The sequence below is a fragment of the Odontesthes bonariensis genome, chromosome 2 (genome assembly GCF_027942865.1).
Source record: "Odontesthes bonariensis isolate fOdoBon6 chromosome 2, fOdoBon6.hap1, whole genome shotgun sequence".
NCBI lineage: Eukaryota > Metazoa > Chordata > Actinopteri > Atheriniformes > Atherinopsidae > Odontesthes > Odontesthes bonariensis.
The window spans coordinates 32,152,575-32,173,115 of NC_134507.1; the positions used below are offsets into that span (position 1 = coordinate 32,152,575).

At 44.5% G+C, this 20,541-nt stretch overlaps 1 protein-coding gene across 1 annotated transcript; it reads right to left on the reverse strand.

Moving 5' to 3' along the window:
• Nucleotides 1–15,120: 15,120 nt before the first annotated feature.
• LOC142400586 (general transcription factor II-I repeat domain-containing protein 2-like) lies at nt 15,121–17,214 on the reverse strand. The gene has a single exon (XM_075485613.1). It carries the CDS (start codon nt 17,042–17,044, stop codon nt 15,218–15,220), a length of 1,827 nt encoding a protein of 608 aa, XP_075341728.1. The 5' UTR covers nt 17,045–17,214; the 3' UTR covers nt 15,121–15,217.
• Nucleotides 17,215–20,541: the final 3,327 nt, after the last annotated feature.

The following is a 20,541-nucleotide window of genomic DNA, read 5'->3' on the forward strand; positions in this document are numbered from 1 at the left end:
TTAACACACCTGTAAGCACAAGATTTTATTATGTCCTGGGACGCCCTATTGTAGCATTCGATGGGAGCCAGAGGCCTGATGCCAAGAATTCTGGTTTGGGTAGGGGTGGGGAGGGGCTTGACGAGGATCCTGTTTTGGAGGAGGGTAAGTATTGTAATCAGTGTTCGAATTACGGGGGGTACCGGGGGGGTCTGACCCCCCCGATTGAGACTTGATACCCCCCAAATGGGACTAAATTACACTTTTGGGGGGTACTGAAAAAATGGATCTATTATTAAAATCAGGTGTTGAAAATGTCTTGTTACTTAGTATTTTTCAATGTGTACTATGAATAACCAAATAAAATGCGTTTTGGAACACCCCTTCAATGGACTGTACCACCAGCGGGCGTTTCGCATGTTCGCAGGCAGCTCGCGCATAGTCCAAAACATCGGCAGCACTGAGACGCAGGGTTTTGATGCCCGTTAAAATGATGTTTGAGATGCGAGCGCGTGGATTTAAGCTGTCAAGGTGGAGGTTTCCCGTGATTTGTTAAATGAAACTAACAAATCAGACCAATGTTATTTCAACTTTAAAGCACTGAACTTACAAACACTCAAGACAGGTGACCGCCCTTCCCTTTCTCCCATGAGAAAAAAGTTAGCCTAGGACTACATCAGAGGAATTCCATCGAGTCAACATGCACAAGTAGTCTCAGTTCAAAGACAGAGGCAGACTGCTCTAATCCAGAATACACCAACCAACATACTTGATGTCAGAAAATAAAGTACAAGGCTTATCATGTGTTTAAAGCACAAATGGAATAATATCCTTTAACTAAGTAAAAAGAAGGCAAATGGAAAGTGTGACTCCACCAAGCAAGAAGCAAGGATAGCAAGGAGCAATTAGGCAAAAAGGATAGCATGCCCACAAAGAGGTAGGAAAAATGGGATTCCTTACCATATGTCCGCCGTGACAAATATAGGATTAATCATAATTTTGACTCTGTTTGAAGCCATTTCATGTGGCAGCTAGCAGTATACCATGACTACTAGCACCACGGGGCTGTCTATAGCACTTTTCAATCTCAAGAAAAGCGCACACTGTTTATGTTGTGGAGAAAATAGGGCCGAGTACACCGTCGGTTAGCAGTCCATTGGGGAATTTATTGAACAAACTGTCACAGCAAAACGTGCATACAGAATGTACAAAATGTCCACCGTCTTCATTCTGGGACACCCTTTTATACCGTTTTATCATAACAAGTGTACGTGGCCCTCTCTGGAGGCGCCTAGCTTTCGCAGTTTATCATAAACACGCTCATTCTAACTATCAACAATATTCATATGAACCAGTCAACAAGGCCCAGGATGTAACTAGGCCAGAAGTCATGAACATGTCATGACATCCTTCTCCCACATAGTCCCCCCTGAAATCACTTATCAGTGATTTAATAAAGAAATAATCTAAAATGAAAGAAAATCATCCCACATAGTTAATTAAGAATCAATTGACATAATCACACTAAATTATTCTAATAATTCTACAATATCAATCAACGGGACCAATTTGAAGAACTGAAAAGGAATATATATATGCGTACTCTAATCACATCAAATGATTAAATTAATTTACACGATATTGCATTCAACAACACTACAAGTTTTACATTGCCAACATAATTGTCCACTGTTCGCAGTGCATAGGTGCGAAAAACCCACCGACTGCTACTTCCGTAAGTCATGTTCTTATCTTGGGAAAACTCACCTACGGCCCCACCCCACCTGGCGACCGACCACTTTACCAAGGTCGCACTCCGAACAGTTGACTGACACAGTTGGCAATGGACATATCAGTGATCAGTTTTGATTGATAATAAACATAGAATGAATACACGACCATCAAACCGATTAATCACAGTTTCGTCTAGAGTACAATACATAAAATTATGGATTATCACACAACAACGGTAATAAAAAGCAATGTAATGCAGCTCTTTCAGTCCCGTCCCATCTCCTGTGCTCTGGTGTCATCTGCTTCTGGCCGAACATCCGTCCGGCTGGGTCTGGAACTGCTAAGCTAACTCTGGGAGGAGAGGTCACCAGTACATCACTCCCAATCAAAGAGATCTTCAGCATCTCTTCTCCCTATCCTACTAACCGTGGTTCCACCCTCGAGGAAAGAATCATGTGAACCGTCCGTTGATAACCTTCATTCGTTGGCCCGCTCTCCCATGCGCTGGTCCTCAGACCTGGTCCCGCATGGTCATCTGCCTCCTGGTTTGTTCCATACTTCGTTTGAACATCACTTGCAGCAACCACCTTCTCAGAATGGGTATAATGCAACACACCAATAGGGCAACCATTATGAACTGCCATCGCTCCCCACTCTCCCAAAATCCCATCCAGACCAGTCCACCACCCTTCACTACCACCAGCATTACTCTTCAGCTCCTCTTTCAGCTCCCTGATCTTCTTCATGGCCGTTGTAAACGTACCATCAGCTGCAGTGTTCCCGGGTATAAATGTACAACATTTTTCCCCAACCATCTGGCAAACGCCACCTTTCTCCGCTAATATCCAATCCAAAGCCTGTCTGTTCTGCCAAGCCATCCTACTCGTCTCATGTAGTTGTTCTCCAAAGGCTGCAAGCCCTTCACTCGTGTAGTTAAGAATTCTCTGTTGGTTGTAGTATATGTAATTAATCCACTCCACATTTTTGTTAATCGTGATCCACGGCAAAATAGACTCAAACCCAGCTGCAACCTCACTGCGTGCTTTGAACTCGAACGGAATCCCTCTCGGCTGCCCTATTGCATCCAAGTAAACGTGCTTATCCATGATGTAGTCACCACTAGATCTTTTAATTCTCCCATTTTCCACATCCAACCCCAGTAACTCGTTTACCTTGTCGTACACTAACACAACCGAAGTTTTCATCCTCACAAGTGCACACAGGCCTATCCACCTGTTGGGTAACACGTTTAACAAAACGTCCTCTCCGCACATCCAATAACTATCCGCTATTGGGTGTGTCTGATCCCCAAACAGGTAGAGAGTCGGAATTGTCATTTCTATATCCTCACATTTTTGATCCAAAGGAACTGGATTTTCAAACCACACAGGTTTCCTGATAAATATCGGTTTCATATTTGCGTGTGGAAACCAAGATAAAACCCATGTGACGTTGCATCTAACGGTAGTGTTACCTACGTGAGTTCCACTGTCATTAGTAAATCCACCACTCGTAAAGCATTCAAACTCACCATCGTAATCTACCCTATAATCAGTCGGAGGCCCATCCTGTGTTGTACTAAGATTAAATTCAGCACAGGACGACTCCAATTTGTGGCCCCTACCTTTTTTGAAAAAGTCCTGTAATTTATTTGCCCCAAACATCAATCTGCACTTAATCCCACACATAGGAAGTTCAAACAATAACCATTTATCCTTCTGCGGTGTAAACCTACCTTCTCTGCATTCCCGTTGCTGGACCACTGCACAGTCCCTGAAGGTGTGTGGCTCTGGAACAACAACAGGCAATGCTCCCGGAGCGTCTGCGCATATGAGGCACTCCGTCGCCGTTAGTTCTCTTGTAGTGTACCATGCCCATCTATACCACATATTCTGTGCTGCCTTCCCCCACAAACCATCTTCCACACTTACACTGTTTTCCTGTCTCTTCCTGTGCATGTACCCTCCATATGTTCTTGGATTAACATGATTCTTCCGTCCTGTAGTGCTAATGGTATCAAGTCCCCCTAGATTTTCCCGTGAAATCTTTTTGTTCTTACCACCATAGTGAACAACTCCTCTCTGGCCGGAGGACACCCTGCTCTTCCCAGATTGTCCCTTCGTTGTAGCGTCCGGAGGCGGTGATTTGGTCGTCTCCTCCACCGGACCCATGATCCACACTTCCTCACCATCCTTTATTCCAACATACTTAAATTCAAGCTTAACATCTGCCTTTTCATGAGTAGCTCTGGTGTGTAATGCTGGCAAAGTTTGTGGCGTGGCATGGCCTGAGTGGGTGTTTGTTGTTGCATCATACTCATCCGACCCAGGCTGGCTACTTCCCCTGCTCGGTGTCTTCCTCACTGGATCCCTTCCCCCCTCATTTGGATGTGGGATCCCGTCCCACACCTCCAGGCCTTGCTCCCCTGAGCCCATACCGTCGGCCCACACCCACACCTGGATGCTCATCAGTGTCAGAAATCTTAACATCTTCCTTTCGTTCATTCTCCCCCTCGGACTGAACTCCGTCTGTGCCTTTAACCCGAACCTTAGTGCAGTGATTCAAATGGTACCATGTGTTGCTACCTTCCACTTGAACTGCTGTTGGCGTTGCTCGCACCACTGCGTACGGTCCTTCTCGTCTTGGCTCGTGCCACTTCCTTCGGAACACTTTGATGTACACCTGGTCGCCCGGCACCACTGGTCTCTCAACCGGCTGTTCGAGACTCACGCCTCTGGACTTCTCCCGTAGATAGATTGTTCTGTGGATTGCAGTCAGCTGCCTCATGTAAGCTTTCAACTCTGTTTGCAGCTGCTCAAGTGGGGGCCCTTTAAATGGCCCTCTCAACTGCGGTGCCGGCATGGGTCGACCCGTTAGCATTTCATGCGGTGTTAGGTGCGTGACTCTATGAGTCTGCATACGATAGCTCATTAGTGCAAGCGGCAAAGCATCTACCCAGTTCAGTTTAGTTGAAGCACAGATTTTATTCAATTTCACTTTCAAAGTTCCATTGATTCTCTCAACCATCCCTTGACTTTGTGGGTGATAAACGGCCCCACAGCGCTGCTTAATTCGCAGCTGCTGCAGAATGCCTTTCGCAACCTTCTGAACAAATGCTGAGCCGTTATCTGAGCTAATCTCTGCCGGAATGCCAAACCGAGGAATCACCTCTCTTACCAAAAACTTCACGACCGTCTCTGCTCCCAAATCCTTGGATGGAGTTGCTTCGACCCACCGGCTGAACCGATCAATCACCACTAGCATGTACCTTTTCCCTTGTACTGTTTTAATCATGTCCACATAGTCTATGACCAATGACTTAAAGGGTCCTTCTGGCACCGGAATGTGTCCCACTGGTGTCTTCACACCCTTTCGCACATTGTTCTGTGCACAGATTTCACATTGACCCAACACTTCATCAACCATTGCATGCATGTATGGTGACCAATAACCTTGTTGTTTTACCCTTTTCACTACCTCTCCCCTGGCACAGTGATCCACACTGTGAACATCAGAGATCAGCATTGTCAGCAGAGCCACTGGTGCCACCAGGAGACCATCCTGTGATCTCCACAATCCCTTTTCGTTCTTCGTGGCGCCTCTCCGCATCCAGACATTGTGCTCCCCCACCCCTGCTTCCTGTTGCATTAGAATGATGTCCTCTGGCGTAACAACTGGCTCCAGTGACACCATTGGTGCCAAAACAGCCACCTGGCATCCTGATGCTACTTTCGCTGCTTCATCAGCCGCGTTATTACCTTTACTGACCATTTCGTTACCTTTCCGATGTGCCTGGCACTTTATCACTGCCAGTTTCGAGGGGAGCATCATGGCTGCAATCAGCTCCCTCACTTGGACCTCGTGCCGCACTGGACTCCCGTCTGCCCTTCTGAATCCTCTCTGCTTCCAAACTGCTCCAAACAAATAGCAAATACCATGAGCATATGCAGAATCTGTGTACACATTTGCAACCTTACCCTTCGCCAGTCGACATGCTTCCGTTAATGCCCTCAGTTCAGCCAACTGTGCCGAACATGGCTGTTCACACTTCTCAGCCTTCACCGTCACAAAGTCTCCGTCCTCCTGCTTCACAACTGCAAAACCTGCATGATTACCCAAATGATCTCTGAAACATGAACCATCCACAAAGTATGTGACATCAGCCCGCCCAAGCGGAGTTGCTTCTAAATCAGGTCTCAATTTGGTATATCTCATAGTTTCTGCTACACACTCATGTGGTTCTCCTTCAAACTCGAGTGGAATGACATCCGCCGGATTCAATGTAGTACACTTCTGTATTCTCACATCCGGATATGTCAACAGATGCATAAACTGCAAACACCTCGCCTGAGTCACAACATACTTTCCCTGATTTATTAGTTCTGAGATGTTATGGTGTGTCATGATGTTGACTGGATACCCCATTGTTATTGTGGATGCTTTCTCATAAGCATACTGCACTGCGGCCAACCCTTGATAACACGGTGGCCAGCCTTGTACAACATTATCCAATTTTGTACTGTAATACGCAATGGCTTGTTTTCTTCGACCACTACACGTTTCCTGCATCAGCACTGCAGAAGCGTACATGTTGTGTCTGTTCGAGACATATAAGAAAAATGGCTTCTCATAGTCTGGTATTGCCAGTGTTGGTGCTTTTTGCAAATCCTGTTTCAAACTTTCGAAGGCTAACTTAGCCTCGCTGGTCCACTCCAGTGGTGCTTTCAACCTTTGGTCTTTGGATTGTTTCATGATCCCTCTCAAGGGAGCGCATTTAATTGCATAATCTTCTATCCAATCTGCACTGAAACCTGTCATCCCCAAAAAGATCATCATTTCCTCGATTGTTTTTGGACATGGTGCTTTACTTACTCCCTCCAAGTATGTTGGGGAAATAGCAATCGTTCCCTGCGAGATTACCCTCCCCAGATAATCTACTTTAGGTTGACAATACTGCAGTTTCGATTTAGAAACTTTGTACCCTCCCTCTGCCAACCTCTCAAGGATTTTCATAGAGTCCTGATGACATGCCTCAAGTGTTGGTGCGCACAGCAAGAGATCATCAACATAGCGTAGTAGGGTACCGTTCAATGCGAGGCCCTCTAGGTCCTGTCCAAGGAGCTGGTTAAACACATGAGGGCTGTGTTTAAACCCTTGAGGAAGTCTGGTGTAAGTGTACTTCTTACCTCTGTATGTGAATGCGAACAAATACTGGGATTCCTCAGCTAGAGGAACGCTGAAAAATGCAGAACATAAATCGATTACTGTGAAAAATTTTGCGTCAGGAGGCACGTTGGTGAGGAGTGTGTATGGATTTGGCACCTCTGCTGGCCAATCTTCCACAATTGCGTTTATCATGCGCAAGTCATGTGCTAACCTGTATTTAGATTTGTCTGCCTTCAGTACTGGAAATATTGGAGTATTACACACACTGACTGTCTCAACCAACACTCCTTTTCCAACAAAACCTTCTACTGTCCCACTTACCCCCTCCTCTGCTTCTGGCTTGAGTGGATACTGAGGACGATTAGGAAGTTTGACATTAGGTCTTAACTCTACTTTCACTGGGTTAGCAGATTTCACCAAACCAACATCGGCCTCATTTTTAGACCACACTTGGTTTGGGACGTGAGCTATCATTTCTTTCAACAGATCACTCTCATCCCCTTCTGTCTTACTTTGCTTTGCTGTCTGGACTGATTGGTTCACCAATGCCATAACAGCCTGCGGTTTCGCCAATGCTGCTACGCTGCATAGGATTTTAATCATCGTGGCATCCTGTGATTGGAAAATTAACGGATTCTCTGTTCGCTCCCACTTTACTCCTAACGCTGTTTTCATCATGGGCCCCACATCCTTTGCTTTGAAATTCTCATTCACCAACAAAGTAACATGTGGAGCAGATTCTGGCACATTGTACCATTTTGAAATAAATGCATTTGATTCCACATTCATGGCTGCCCCTTGTTTTCCAATGATAATGTATTGAGTTGTCAAATTTATCTCAGAGTTTTCCGTTTGTTTGTCCCATGGCTCTTCGAACTCTCCACTTTTTGAAACATCATAATACATTGTACAATGATAATCAAGCGTAGGTTTCCTTGCTTTAGGGCACTGGGCTTGAATGTATTTTTCCCATTTGTTCCAAGCCCCTGTTACTGGCTCCGAAATGTCTCCCAACCAATAGATTCTTGCTGTGCCTGCCTGTGTCGACTCTGGAAACTCCAGACCTCTTTTATCCAAGATTATGCCTTGCGGTGAACACCAAATCTTAATTTTTAGTTTGCATAGGGCATCCCTCCCCAACAAGTTAAGGGGAGTCTGATTTGATACCCCGATTGGCATCCTGATTTCATTTTCTCCTGTGGAGATATGCACGGGAGCGGTCATTTGTACTAGCTGCTTAATTCCCGAGAATCCTATTGTCTCAATAAATTTATTTGACATGGGGAGGTGTGTGGCATAATGTTGACTTACACAAGTGTAGGTGGCTCCAGTGTCCACCAACATTGTAGTTGGCTCATCCTCGATTAGAACCTGCAGCATCGGTTCTTCATCAGCTCCCACCATTACGACTGGAAACTGACCCTCCCCTCTAGGACTCTGTGGGCACCCCTAATAACCAAAGTTTGGACTCACCCATGGGCCTGCCGGGCCACTTGATCCACCCCGCGGGGACTGGCCGCGGTCCTGCCGCACATTCTGGTTTCCTGGTGCTCGCGGACATCTGTCAGCAAAGTGTCCAACCTCGCCACAAGTCCAACATGCTCCCGAGGACCTCCGTCTCCCAGCTGTGACTCTCCCGAACCCTCGGTGGGCTCGATACTGGCCTCGTCCTCCTGCCCGTGGTGTGTATGGTGGTTGCGTGTAGGCCTGAGGTGTGACGGGTTGAAAGGGTGCAGAGGGTGCAGAGGGTGTAGAGGGTGGAGGTACCTGTTCAGTGGTCCCCGGTGTCATCAGGGCCTGGCCTCCCACCTTTGGTCCTTCCAACTGCATCTGTGTGAGTTTCCTCTGCAAGTTCCTATCCTGCTCCTTCCGTTTCCGTTCACTTTGCCTGTATTTGTCAATAGCATGCACAACATTATCCCGGAATGCCGCATGTGTCATTGATTTCAACTCTACCACATCCTCCAGCCTCGCTCGAACTGGGTCGGGCATGGCTTCTAGGATAGAGTCTCTGAACACAGAGTTGAGCACTGTGTTAGGTTCAATGTCTTGTTCCAGTTCTTGTTTCCATCTTTCCAACTGGCGTGCAACGTACGCCGCTGGATTATCTGTATCCAACAGTGTGTCGCTCTTTAACGCTTTTGGATCCGTTTTCGTAGGATACTCAGCTCGCAGAGCTCCCCACAGTGCAGGTCGATGTGCATCGAACCCAATTCCATCTGCTCGATGGCCCACCATCCAGCCATTCATACTGTTTCTCAAAATGCCCTCCATGGTAGTAGTTCCAAAACACCTTGCCCACACTGCCTTGATGTCTCCCACAGCCAACAGTTTGCCCACAGTTTCTTGTTCAAAAGCTCTTATCCATTTGCTTGCACCTGTGTGAATGTCCGGCAGTCTGGCAACCAGCCCCGCTAGGTCGAGCATCTGCCACGGCACATACTGTCCCTGCATCCCATTCACCAAAATCGGAAAATTACCCGCAGTATATTTCTGTGGTGCATGAATACCTGGTCGGTATCTTAAATTAAACTCTCTGTCCCTGCCGTTTCCCTGCTGGCCGGGTGGATTCTGTTCCTGAACCTGCTCTTCTGCTTGGTTTATCTCTTGCTGTAAATCAACCATGGAATGAGTATGCTCTATCCAATATGAATCTTCTGCCAGTTTCCCCTCATATTCTGCATAACAGTCTAAAACCTGTGGTGTCTTCCTGGCCGTACTACAATGTTTGGGAGGCCTTTCATGTACCATGGATTTTTCTTGTGACGTCCTTTCCTGTAGTATAGACTTTTCTACTATGGGAGTGGTGGTACGATCTAGGTGTAGTGCTTTTTGGTGATCTGAGGCCTGTGCCGTTGCTGGATCTGAGGCTGTTGGACTCTTAAACTCTACAACAGATAGTGGTTTCGGATAACCTGAGGCCTGGGCTGATGTTGAAGCTGTTGGACTGATGTGTTCAGTACAAGATGAACATTGATCACATGATGGTTTTTGATCTGACGCTGCCTGATATTGTGGGGGGTTTCCCCTTGCAACCTGATCTGAACCACCGACAGCGCCTGGCTCAGGAGCTCCCTGACTGCTTGAAGCCGCTGTCTGTGGTTCAGGGCGTACATAAGGTACTTCCTGATTTTTCATTTCAAAATCTCCTTTTATGTTCATCACCCCTGACAGTGTTGGATATAGTCCTGCAGACTCATACTGCTTGACCTTCTCCACTACCGGCTGTTCCCCCCTCAGTATGGCTACACCTTCCTTCAAATTCCTTCTGTAACGACGACCTTCAGTTTCAAAGAAGTGCAAAATTTCTAATTCAAGCTCCCTCTTTTTCTGTCTCTTTTTGCTTTTGTTTTTTGATTTGTGGTCGTTGATTCTTTGTTCCATAACTTCACAGACAGCTACGTCGAAAGTGCCATCCTTTGGCCAGGGTGGGAACATATTTTTGGTTCTTTTTTCCCATTTTTGAGATAACTTTTGAATGTCTTTGTAACGTCCTGGATGCCTAGCGCTAACGATTATTGTTGGTGTTACATCCATCGTCTCACCTAGTTAGTTCCTTAGACCCGGGAATGCTAATTATTATTATCCCTTTCTCCCCCCCCCTTTTTTCAAACAACTTTTGAAGATCAATTTAAATTAACTAATTATTCAACTCTGATGCTCATTGAATGCTCGGCTCAATTTAGCTTAGATGCAGCTAATTATTGGATATTATCAATGCTACTGTTAAGCTAATTTAGCTTGTTGCTATTTTGATTCCTAGTTTGTAGTTAAGTTCTTATTAGCTTATTGTTAATGCTATTGTTTGCTATCCAATGTCAATTGATGTTGGCTTCCTAACCGTTGTTAATGAATGCTAACTTATTGCCAATTAAGATTTAAACCAATATTTGCCTTATTGCTATTGCTAATCAATGCTAATTGTATTTCCGATCAATGCTAATTATGGCTAACGAAATGCTAACCAATGCTAACAAATGCTAGCGATGCTAACCAATGCTTCATATTGCTAATCCCGCTAGCTTCCTTGTTGACCAATGCTAATCGAATGCTAATTATGCTATTTAATGCTAATTATTGCTCCTCAATGCTATTGAATGCTAACTTCTGCTAGACAATGCTAGTTATTGCTAATCAGTGCTATTGAATGCTAATTTATGCTAGACAATGCTAGTTATTGCTAATCAATGCTATTGAATGCTAATTTATGCTAGACAATGCTAGTTATTGCTAATCAATGCTATTGATTGCTAACCAATGCTAATAAATGTTAATTTATGCTCGACAATGCTAGTTATTGCTAATCAATGCTATTGATTGCTAACCAATGCTAATAAATGTTAATTTATGCTCGACAATGCTAGTTATTGCTAATCGATGCTATTGATTGCTAGTTTATTGCTAATCGAAATCTCTGTTATTGCTTACTCTGTTTAAAGTGACTCAGGCTTGGCGCCGCCCCAACCCTTGCTCACACCCGGATGTTTCTGATCCAATCCACCCACAATGTCTCTCCACCAATCCCAGATGATACAATGCACGTCACAGCTACGTCAATTTCGACCAATGAAATCTGAACACACCTCTAAATCTAACTCCAGTGGAACACGTCTACGACAGTAACTTCTAACCAATGAAATATGAACACACCTCTAAGCCTGCCTCCAATGAACCACGTGAATTTCTAACAAATCAAATATGAACACACCATTACCTCTACTTCCTAGACTGTTATTAGCTCCTCCCAAGCATAACAATTGAACCAGACATAACAATTGAACCACACCCAAACTCAAAATGGCGTTTGTCACACTTTGTAACAAGTTAAGAAAGAGGAAGAAATACAATTTAACACGCTGTAGACAGGGAAAATACAAATCAAAAGATCCAGAAACAATGCATAAGCGAAAAACTTTCTTTATCAGGAATGTCACATTCAACTTGACTAGAGACAGAACCTTCTCCTCTAGAATTGCGAAACCCTCATTACTCGACTGATAACAACTCTGCAATTAGCACATTACCTAAAGAAAACTAATAATTATTACAGTTCAACCATAAAGTGCCCCTGGAAGACACAAGGAAAGAAAATGTGATCACACACGAACATTTGCAGCAGCAGAGAACTGTCAAGGACAGAGCACCAGCCTCGTGAGCGCGCAGCACCCTCTGTCCCCCTGAAAGCCAAAACACATTCACTCGCCTGTTAAGAATAGAACTTTAGAAACTTAACACCAATCACAGCAGTACTCAATAATTCAATAATAACAAGATGCACTCAGCGAAATGAAGCAAATCTGAATTTAACTTAAAATACTACGAATACTCAAAAGTCAAGGGATGATATGAGTCAGAACCTTTTCTCTTTTCTTCTCTTTCTTGATTCACACAAACATCAGATTTCACACACACATTGACAGACAAACAGAGACCGGTCCCACGCACTCACACCAAGTCGGTCAAAAGTTTTGTGTCAGTCACCGTTCAAATCTTCACATTTTTAAATTATCAATTTCTTTCATTTAGACTTTTAATTTTTCAGGAGATGTTGGTGTCGGCAATATATGGAATACAAAATGTGTTTTCCCTACAAGCCTTGTGATATGGTCTCTGACCAAAGCAACAGATGCTGACGTGTACTTTACCAGCTTCGCTGTGACCTCTCAATAATAATCTCCTGTGGCCAATTTCATAAACGAATTTGAATTTTCTTCTCAAAATGTCTTTATACTGAGGTCTCGGATAACTCCAAAGAGTTCTAGGCAGATATATAAAATGATATAAACATATATACTTAAAATGTGCCCGTATAGAACTGGAATTGACTTTTTCGGAGTTTTCTTGAACTGCTCTTTTGATTCCACCTTCAAACTTTTATGTTCGCAAGTCAATCAATTACCAGCATTCGTCTACTCCTTGACTAGTGAAAATAATTTTCACATATATTAATGACTAATGCGAACCATAGTCCCACGGTAGCCCGAACCCCCCATGCATAAAAGGTCGGCCGTTGGCTCTATGACATCACTATGAACGAGTGATAACCACTCTGCCCGCTCTAAAAGCGTATCCACTATTCCAGTTTAAACTCATCGATTTATTTCCTGCCCGAGCATTAGCGACTAGCCCTTCTTAATTACCACAAAAAACAATGCAACAACACAATAGCCCGACCAGCTGCTCACAGCTGTCTGCTTCACAAAACACGTCTCACATAAGCTGCTGTTTACCCAATTTTTATCTCAATTAAAACACTTGGCTCCCCTTGGCCCACAATTTCAACAATTTCAACAGCCCCCCTGCGCAGAGGTAACAATGAGATGCTCACCGAATATACTCGTCCTTCTCCCGTGTTCTTTTAAATTTGTGGAGCTGTCGGAGGCCCGTCACCTGTACACCAGCAACAGACACCGCCGCTTTCAGAAAAAAAAAGGAAAAAATATGTCGTACCTGCAGGCTTAACGACTGATCTCGGCTGTCGGCGCACAGAGGACGCGCTCCGTCGGGCTCCAGCTGCCAAAATCTCACGCACTCGGGGTCACCATTATGTTGTGGAGAAAATAGGGCCGAGTACACCGTCGGTTAGCAGTCCATTGGGGAATTTATTGAACAAACTGTCACAGCAAAACGTGCATACAGAATGTACAAAATGTCCACCGTCTTCATTCTGGGACACCCTTTTATACCGTTTTATCATAACAAGTGTACGTGGCCCTCTCTGGAGGCGCCTAGCTTTCGCAGTTTATCATAAACACGCTCATTCTAACTATCAACAATATTCATATGAACCAGTCAACAAGGCCCAGGATGTAACTAGGCCAGAAGTCATGAACATGTCATGACATCCTTCTCCCACATTTACAGCGGACATTACAAGCTATGTTGAATTTGGCAGTTGTAGTCTGATAATTTACAGCTTGATTCTGTATGTGTCATTGGGTTCACTTTGCTGACTGACATTTCTTGATTGCGTCTCATGGGCACTACATAATGTAGGCTAGTTGCTAGTTTGCTAGTGGGCTTTTGGTAAGCCATACAGCTGTTTGAAGTTGGGTCGTTGCTAGGTTTAATATTTATGTATTATTCTGCATGTGTTGGTTCTGCTGCTGTGCTTGTTTCTAAATGGAAATTTAGCAACGTCCTGCTGCAGCAACGTGTGTGAGACAAACTTTGGCTAGGTGGTTGAACTTGACAGTGCTGCGTGCAGATTTGAGCTGAATTCACCTGCGCAGCGCTGATTTTGCAGGGTTGCCAGATGATTTCCAAACATGCTCAAACCCCGCCTGGAGGCACTAAATCTAAACTAAACCAGTCTAAACTGAATTCTATTTATTTCTATGGCCATAGAGCCATATACAGATACAGAAAAACTCGCCCAATACCCATTTTTACCCGCAGACGGTCATCCAAAACAGCCCAATCTGGCAACATGGAGTTTACGGAGACGAGTGCTTTGATGTGATCTTCCCGCGAACGTGGTCACTTGATTCATATGAGGCTCTAGCAGGGAGTTTGCAAATGATAACGTATTGTTGTGTTTGCATATCATGATATTATCATGATTTTATTTTTTTTTTGGGGGGGGGGGTGACGTCATCAATTGATCCGCAAAAAGTCCAATCCCCCCGAAGCCCGGTGGATAATTCGAACACTGATTGTAATCATACTGAGGAATCCCCCGTACTTGGTGTGAGTACTGTTTGACCCGACCTTGTTTGGCCCCATGGCCGTAGCCCCTGCATTGATAGCATCGATCATTACTTCTTCGGGTGAGTTTGACCCTGTTGTGGTGGTTTCCTCTTTCCCTGTTTCTGACTGGAGGTCTGCTCTGTAGAGCAGCAGGTTGGTGGGGGTAGGAAAGTGGTGTAGAGTTGGGCAGTGCTCCTGACGTAGCACGTATAGTGTGGGGCAGGGGTGTCAAAGTCAAATACACCGAGGGCCAAAAAAAACAAATTTGTTACAAGCCGAGGGCCGGACTGGTTCAATGTTTATTAGAACATATTGAAATGATTGCACATTAAACATTTATATAAACATTTTCAACAGGCAAACAGCAAAAAATTAAATTGTTTTTAAAAACAATTTAAAAACAACAACAACAACAATAACTGCTTTCAAATAGTAAAAAAATAGATCAAATCAGTTGTATTCTTTCTCATGGCATCTGCAATTTCCGCTGAGCCCATTCAACTGAAAAATAAATATAAATAAATAAAATAAAATACAAAATATATGGCACAGAGACAAAACAATACTCCCTTCAAAGAAAAATCACGTCTTGTCGAAACAAATGTAAGAATTTAACTGAATTAAAAACTGAAAATACGCTCTGTGATGCTCACTTGTCTGAGGAGGAGCCTGATACTTGGTGGTGTCTCATCATTTGCACAAGTTCATCGATGTTCGGGGTTAGGCTCTGAGCTGAGGAAATCCTCAGGATTGAGTGAAGGTGATTGTCGGTAAGACGGCTCCTGTGTGATGTTTTGTTTAGCTTCATTAATGAGAACAGTTGTTCACACAGGTATGTGCTGCCAAACATAGAGAGCGTCCGAGCAGCTTGGATGCGCAACTGGGGCATTGTGTCGGGGATGAAACGTGCAAACTCAGCAGCACCCACTCTCTCGTATTTTACTTTCAGTGTGTCATTGCACTGGAGCTCAATCAACTCCATTTGCAGTTGTGGTGGTGCGCTTTCCACATCAACTGCAAAGGGATTGCTGAGCAGTTCAAAGCTGCCTTTTTGGGCTTCAAAGTCAGCAAATCGGCGTTGGAAGTTGGCGGCAAGTGTGTTGAGTTTATCAGCGAACTGTGCACTCGGGAACACAGCGGTAGAGAGCTTCTCCTTCATGGTCTGGCAGCTGGAAAAGTGGCTCAAGTTTTCTTTACGCATCTGCATCTCCCACAGACTCAGCTTGGTTTTAAAGGCCTTCACTGTTGTGTACATATCAGAGATGACACGTCCCCGTCCCTGCAGCTGCAGATTCACCACATTCAGATGGCTCGTGATGTCGCAGAGAAACGCCATTTCACACAGAAAAGTTTCATCTCGGAGCTCTGTTGTGTCTTTCCCCTTGCTTTCCATGAACATACAGATCTCCTCACGCAGCTCGAAACATCTTTGCAGCACCTTTCCCTGGCTTAGCCATCGCACCTCTGTGTGATACGGTAAGTCACCATACTCTGTATCGAACTCTCCCAGAAATGCCTTGAACTGGCGGTGATTTAAACCTTTGGCTCTGATGATGTTAACTGCTCGCTTTATGGTGCTCATTACATGTTCCATTTTCAAGGCTTTGCCACACAATGACTCCTGGTGTATGATGCAGTGATAAGCTGTCAGCTCATCTGTGACGTTTTCCTCCCGCATCCTCTCACGCATCCTTGCCACCAATCCACTCCTGCGCCCACACATTGCGGGTGCTCCGTCTGTGGTTAATCCCACAAGTTTTTCCCAAGGCAACCCCATCTCATTTACACATCTGGATACCTCTTCATACAGATCTTGTCCTGTAGTTGTGCCATACATAGGACGTAATGCCAAAAACTCTTCTGTTATGCTCAGGCTGGAGTCTACTCCACGGACGAAAATTGACAGTTGGGCGATGTCAGATGTGTCCGTGCTCTCATCCACAGCAAGAGAATATGCGATGAAATCTTTTCCCTTTCTCACAAGCTGTTCTTTTATGTTGGTGGAAAGCTGGTCTACACGTTCAGCAACGGTGTTTCTGCTCAGGCTCACGTTTGAGAATAGAACTCTTTTGTCTGGGCACACTGCGTCACAAACTTCAAGCATACACTTTTTGATAAACTCTCCTTCTGTAAAGGGCCGTGCTGATTTTGCGACCTCTTTTGCCACAATAAAGCTGGCCTTGACAGCAGCCTCGCTTTGTGATTTTGCATGTGTGAACATAGCCTGCCTGGACTTAAGTCCTCGTTTTAATTCTTCCACCTTCTGTAGCCTTTGTTCCGTGTCCATATTCTTATCTTTGACTGTGTGTTTCTGAGACGTTTGATAGTGCCTTCTTAGGTTGTATTCTTTCATGACCGCCACACTTTCTCCACACAGAAGACACACAGGTTTGCCTTTTACCTCCGTAAACAGGTACTCTGCCTCCCACCTGGCTTGAAAGTCCCTGTTCTCAGCGTCCACCTTACGTTTTGCCATTTTTGACTCTGACTGCTGATGAATAATGAAGCCGCTTGTTCGCGCTGCAGTGACTTCGCGGGCTACCGTTGCATTGTGGGGGATGTAGTGTTGGTGCTTCCAAAACGCCAGCGGGCGGCTGTGGCCTGCGGGCCGGTTCTAATGGTAATTAAATATCATCCAGAGGGCCATAGATAATTTATTCGCGGGCCGGATCTGGCCCGCGGGCCTTGACTTTGACATGTGTGGTGTGGGGCAACTGTGTCTGGACCGCGTCCAATAGCATGCAAGCTTCAGCATAAGGGGGAGGAGGAGGCAGAGTTGTCTGTCTCTCCTCCGTTGCAGTTATGTTGGGAAGGGGTGTCTCATCTTCTAGTGTATTAGGATGTGCCCCTGGAGATGATAACGGCCCTGCTGGCATTTGGTGTTGTATATGTGCAGAGGGCTGTGTCTGAATAGAGAATTTAACTTCTGCCAGAAATTTTCCTGCTTATTTCTGCCATCCCATCAAAGTGTCAAATAGTACCGACCGCAAAGAGCCGGGTTCACATGTTTTCCACTCATTGATCATTGTTTGAGACATATTTAGATATTATTACACGTGTTAGTCAGAATAGGTGAAGGGCTCAGTGCCCGAGTGGTAGGACCCGTATCAAGAAGCTTCTACACAAGTTCTAAAACTCCTGTGCGCTTGATTCGCTCGGGGTCATTTCCCAGTCCACCACTCATTTTACTTCACCAATTTCTGAAACACCCTATCTTACTTCCCCCCTTTTTCTATTCCAACCCCAATATGCACAAACCACTTGGGATCTGTTTTCTGTCACAGCAAAAATCTCTTCAAATGGCGAACCACCCCCACAGTTTCATTAAAAATAACAAACTCTTTCCCTGTGTCCTTTATGATTTATCAGTCTGACCGTGGATTAGTTTACCGACCCTTCCCATGAGGATTAACACTTTATTTTTCTAGTCTAACCACTAAGCTGCGGATGTTTTTACGGACTCTGCCCATGAGGATACCCCAAATCACAATTGATAGTCTGACCACCACCGTGGATAAGTTTACCGACCCTTCCCATGAGGATTAACACTTTATTTTTCTAGTCTAACCACTGAGCTGCGGACGTTTTTACGGACTCTGCCCATGAGGATACCAATTTAGAAGAAAACCTCTCACACGGTTTCTTTTATTTGTTCGAATTAAACTTTTTGAAGGACACTTATTTTCATTCCCTATGTGAGAATATGTGTTTTTATACTTTTACGTGTGACCCCTCAATAAACCAAACAAACAGTAAATTTATGCTTTGATTTTTACTGATCAGGGGACATCTAAATTCAGACAACTTAATTTAGCTTGTCCAATGTGCAGAAATTTCACATATATTCATATATAAGCGGTTTTTCTGCTCACCTTTTTTTCTCGGGCGCCTCGAATTGTCTGAACAATGTGACCCCCTCAATCAGCTCCGGCAGTCCTTCCTCGGAGTCAGTCCAATTCACGGGGTCGCGGCACCAGTTGTTAGAGGTGATTCTTTATATTGGAAGCCCAAGAACCAGTTGGAGCAGTCTTAAGTTAAACAAAGTATTTATTGGAGGTCACAGGTCAAGTATCAGCGCTGGACTCGGAGAGACAGAGTTCTCGCATGAAATCCGTCCGACCAAGTCCCGAGATCTGGAAACATTTCATATTTATGTTCACCCTTATCTCAGAGGTTGTACCTACATTTGACGACGCATCATTGAATATTTACTCATGCTGTGAGCAGGCCATCCACCGTCTTTGTCATGTTCTTTGGATGTGATAAGCGATGTGTGTGTAAGTGTTGTTTCAGGCGTGCATCTACTGTACCAGACCTATCTGTCCTAAGAGACGCTTTATCTGACCCAGTTATTTTATCCCGCTACGTCATCTTAAAGTGTTGGACATACCGTAAATCCTCTAATGTAGCCCGGGGCCTTTATTCACTCACGTGTATCTTGGTCCCGGCCATTATTGGAAGGAGGCCAGAATTAGAGACAGGCCTATATTTCTATTTGAGCAAAACAGACTACCAGTGGAATTAATAAAAACGAGATTTTGTGTCTATTTGAACCTATAAAATAGACAAATACCGGCAATTCAGGCTAAATTCCAGTGCAGTACCGGTAATATGGTAACAGAAACGTAGCAAACATACCAGTACCAGTAGACTGCGGTCAAGTGAGCCGCCACTCGTTCATCCGCGGCTCACTTGACCGCAGTTACCAGTAGTGCATTGTCACTTAACCATGGTGATGATTAGGCTACCGGTATTTCATCTCCTCTTCATCTCTCCCCGTAATCTCCTCATCACTCGCGCCAGTCTCTACAACAAGTTCATTATTGTACAGTTCTTCTTCGTCCTCCTCATGTTCTGCTGCCTGTCTGTTCTCTTCCTCGCGCAGACGGGCAGCAGCGCAGGGCTGTAAAAAACGATATCGGTAGTTTGGCCGTTATTGCAAGTCACAGTGGACAGGCTCACTCACGATCGTGATCGCATTCGAATGTGATAGGGATAGAAGTGAATGCTAATTTCAACATACCATATAGCCTACTTATTTATTTTTTATTTTACTTAATTTTGCTTTAACTTTGTTGTTACCGGTAATCTGACTGTAAAGCGCATTGAGCTGCAAGTCTTGTCCAGAGAAATCGTTGGTTCTAATTATAGACCCGGCCTGTATAAGAGTCCGGCCAGTATTTACCTCTTCCGACAGCGAGACCGGCCAATATTAGAATCCCGGCCAGTAATGGAATTCAGGCCAATATTAGAGGATTTCCCGTACATTAGCGTTGTATGAGTAGAGTGTACCGTAAAAACTAGGAAAATAGATTATCTAGAGAACTACAGAATATGAATACATAAAGTCTAAGAATAAAGCCAATTTATAACAAGAGGCTGTGAGCAAACTCCTAAAACCATTATTTCCAGAGGAGGAAACCAAAGTTGATGGATGGATACAATGAAATCTCTGCAGGACCTGCAGAATCTTCTTTGGGAACAAATCCTGCAGATGATCAAATTCACACCAAAGAAAAACAAAGTCCTCCAGAGGCTGTGAGCAAACTCCTAAAACCAAACTTTCTAGAGGAGGAAACCAAAGTAGATGGATACAACGAAAAATCTGCAGGACCTGCAGAATCTTCTTTGGGAACAAATCCTGCAGATGATCAAATTCACACAAAAGATAAACAAAGTCCTCCAGAGGCTGTGAGCAAACTCCTAAAACCATTCTTTCCAGAGGAGGAAACCAAAGTAGATGGATACAGCAAAATCTCTGCAGGAACTACGGAACCTTCTTTGGAAACAAGTTCTGCAGATGATAAAATTCCCACCAACGATAAACAAAGTCCTCCAGAGGCTGTGAGCAAACTCCTAAAACCATTCTTTCCAGAGGAGGAAACCAAAGTAGATGGATACAGCGAAATCTCAGCAGGACCTGCGGAATCTTCTTTGGGAACAAATCCTGCAGATGATCAAATTCACACCAAA

Bases quoted from the DNA above. Each gene is read 5' to 3' on its own strand.
- LOC142400586 (XM_075485613.1), bottom strand. From the start codon at position 17,044: ATGGCAAAACGTAAGGTGGACGCTGAGAACAGGGACTTTCAAGCCAGG.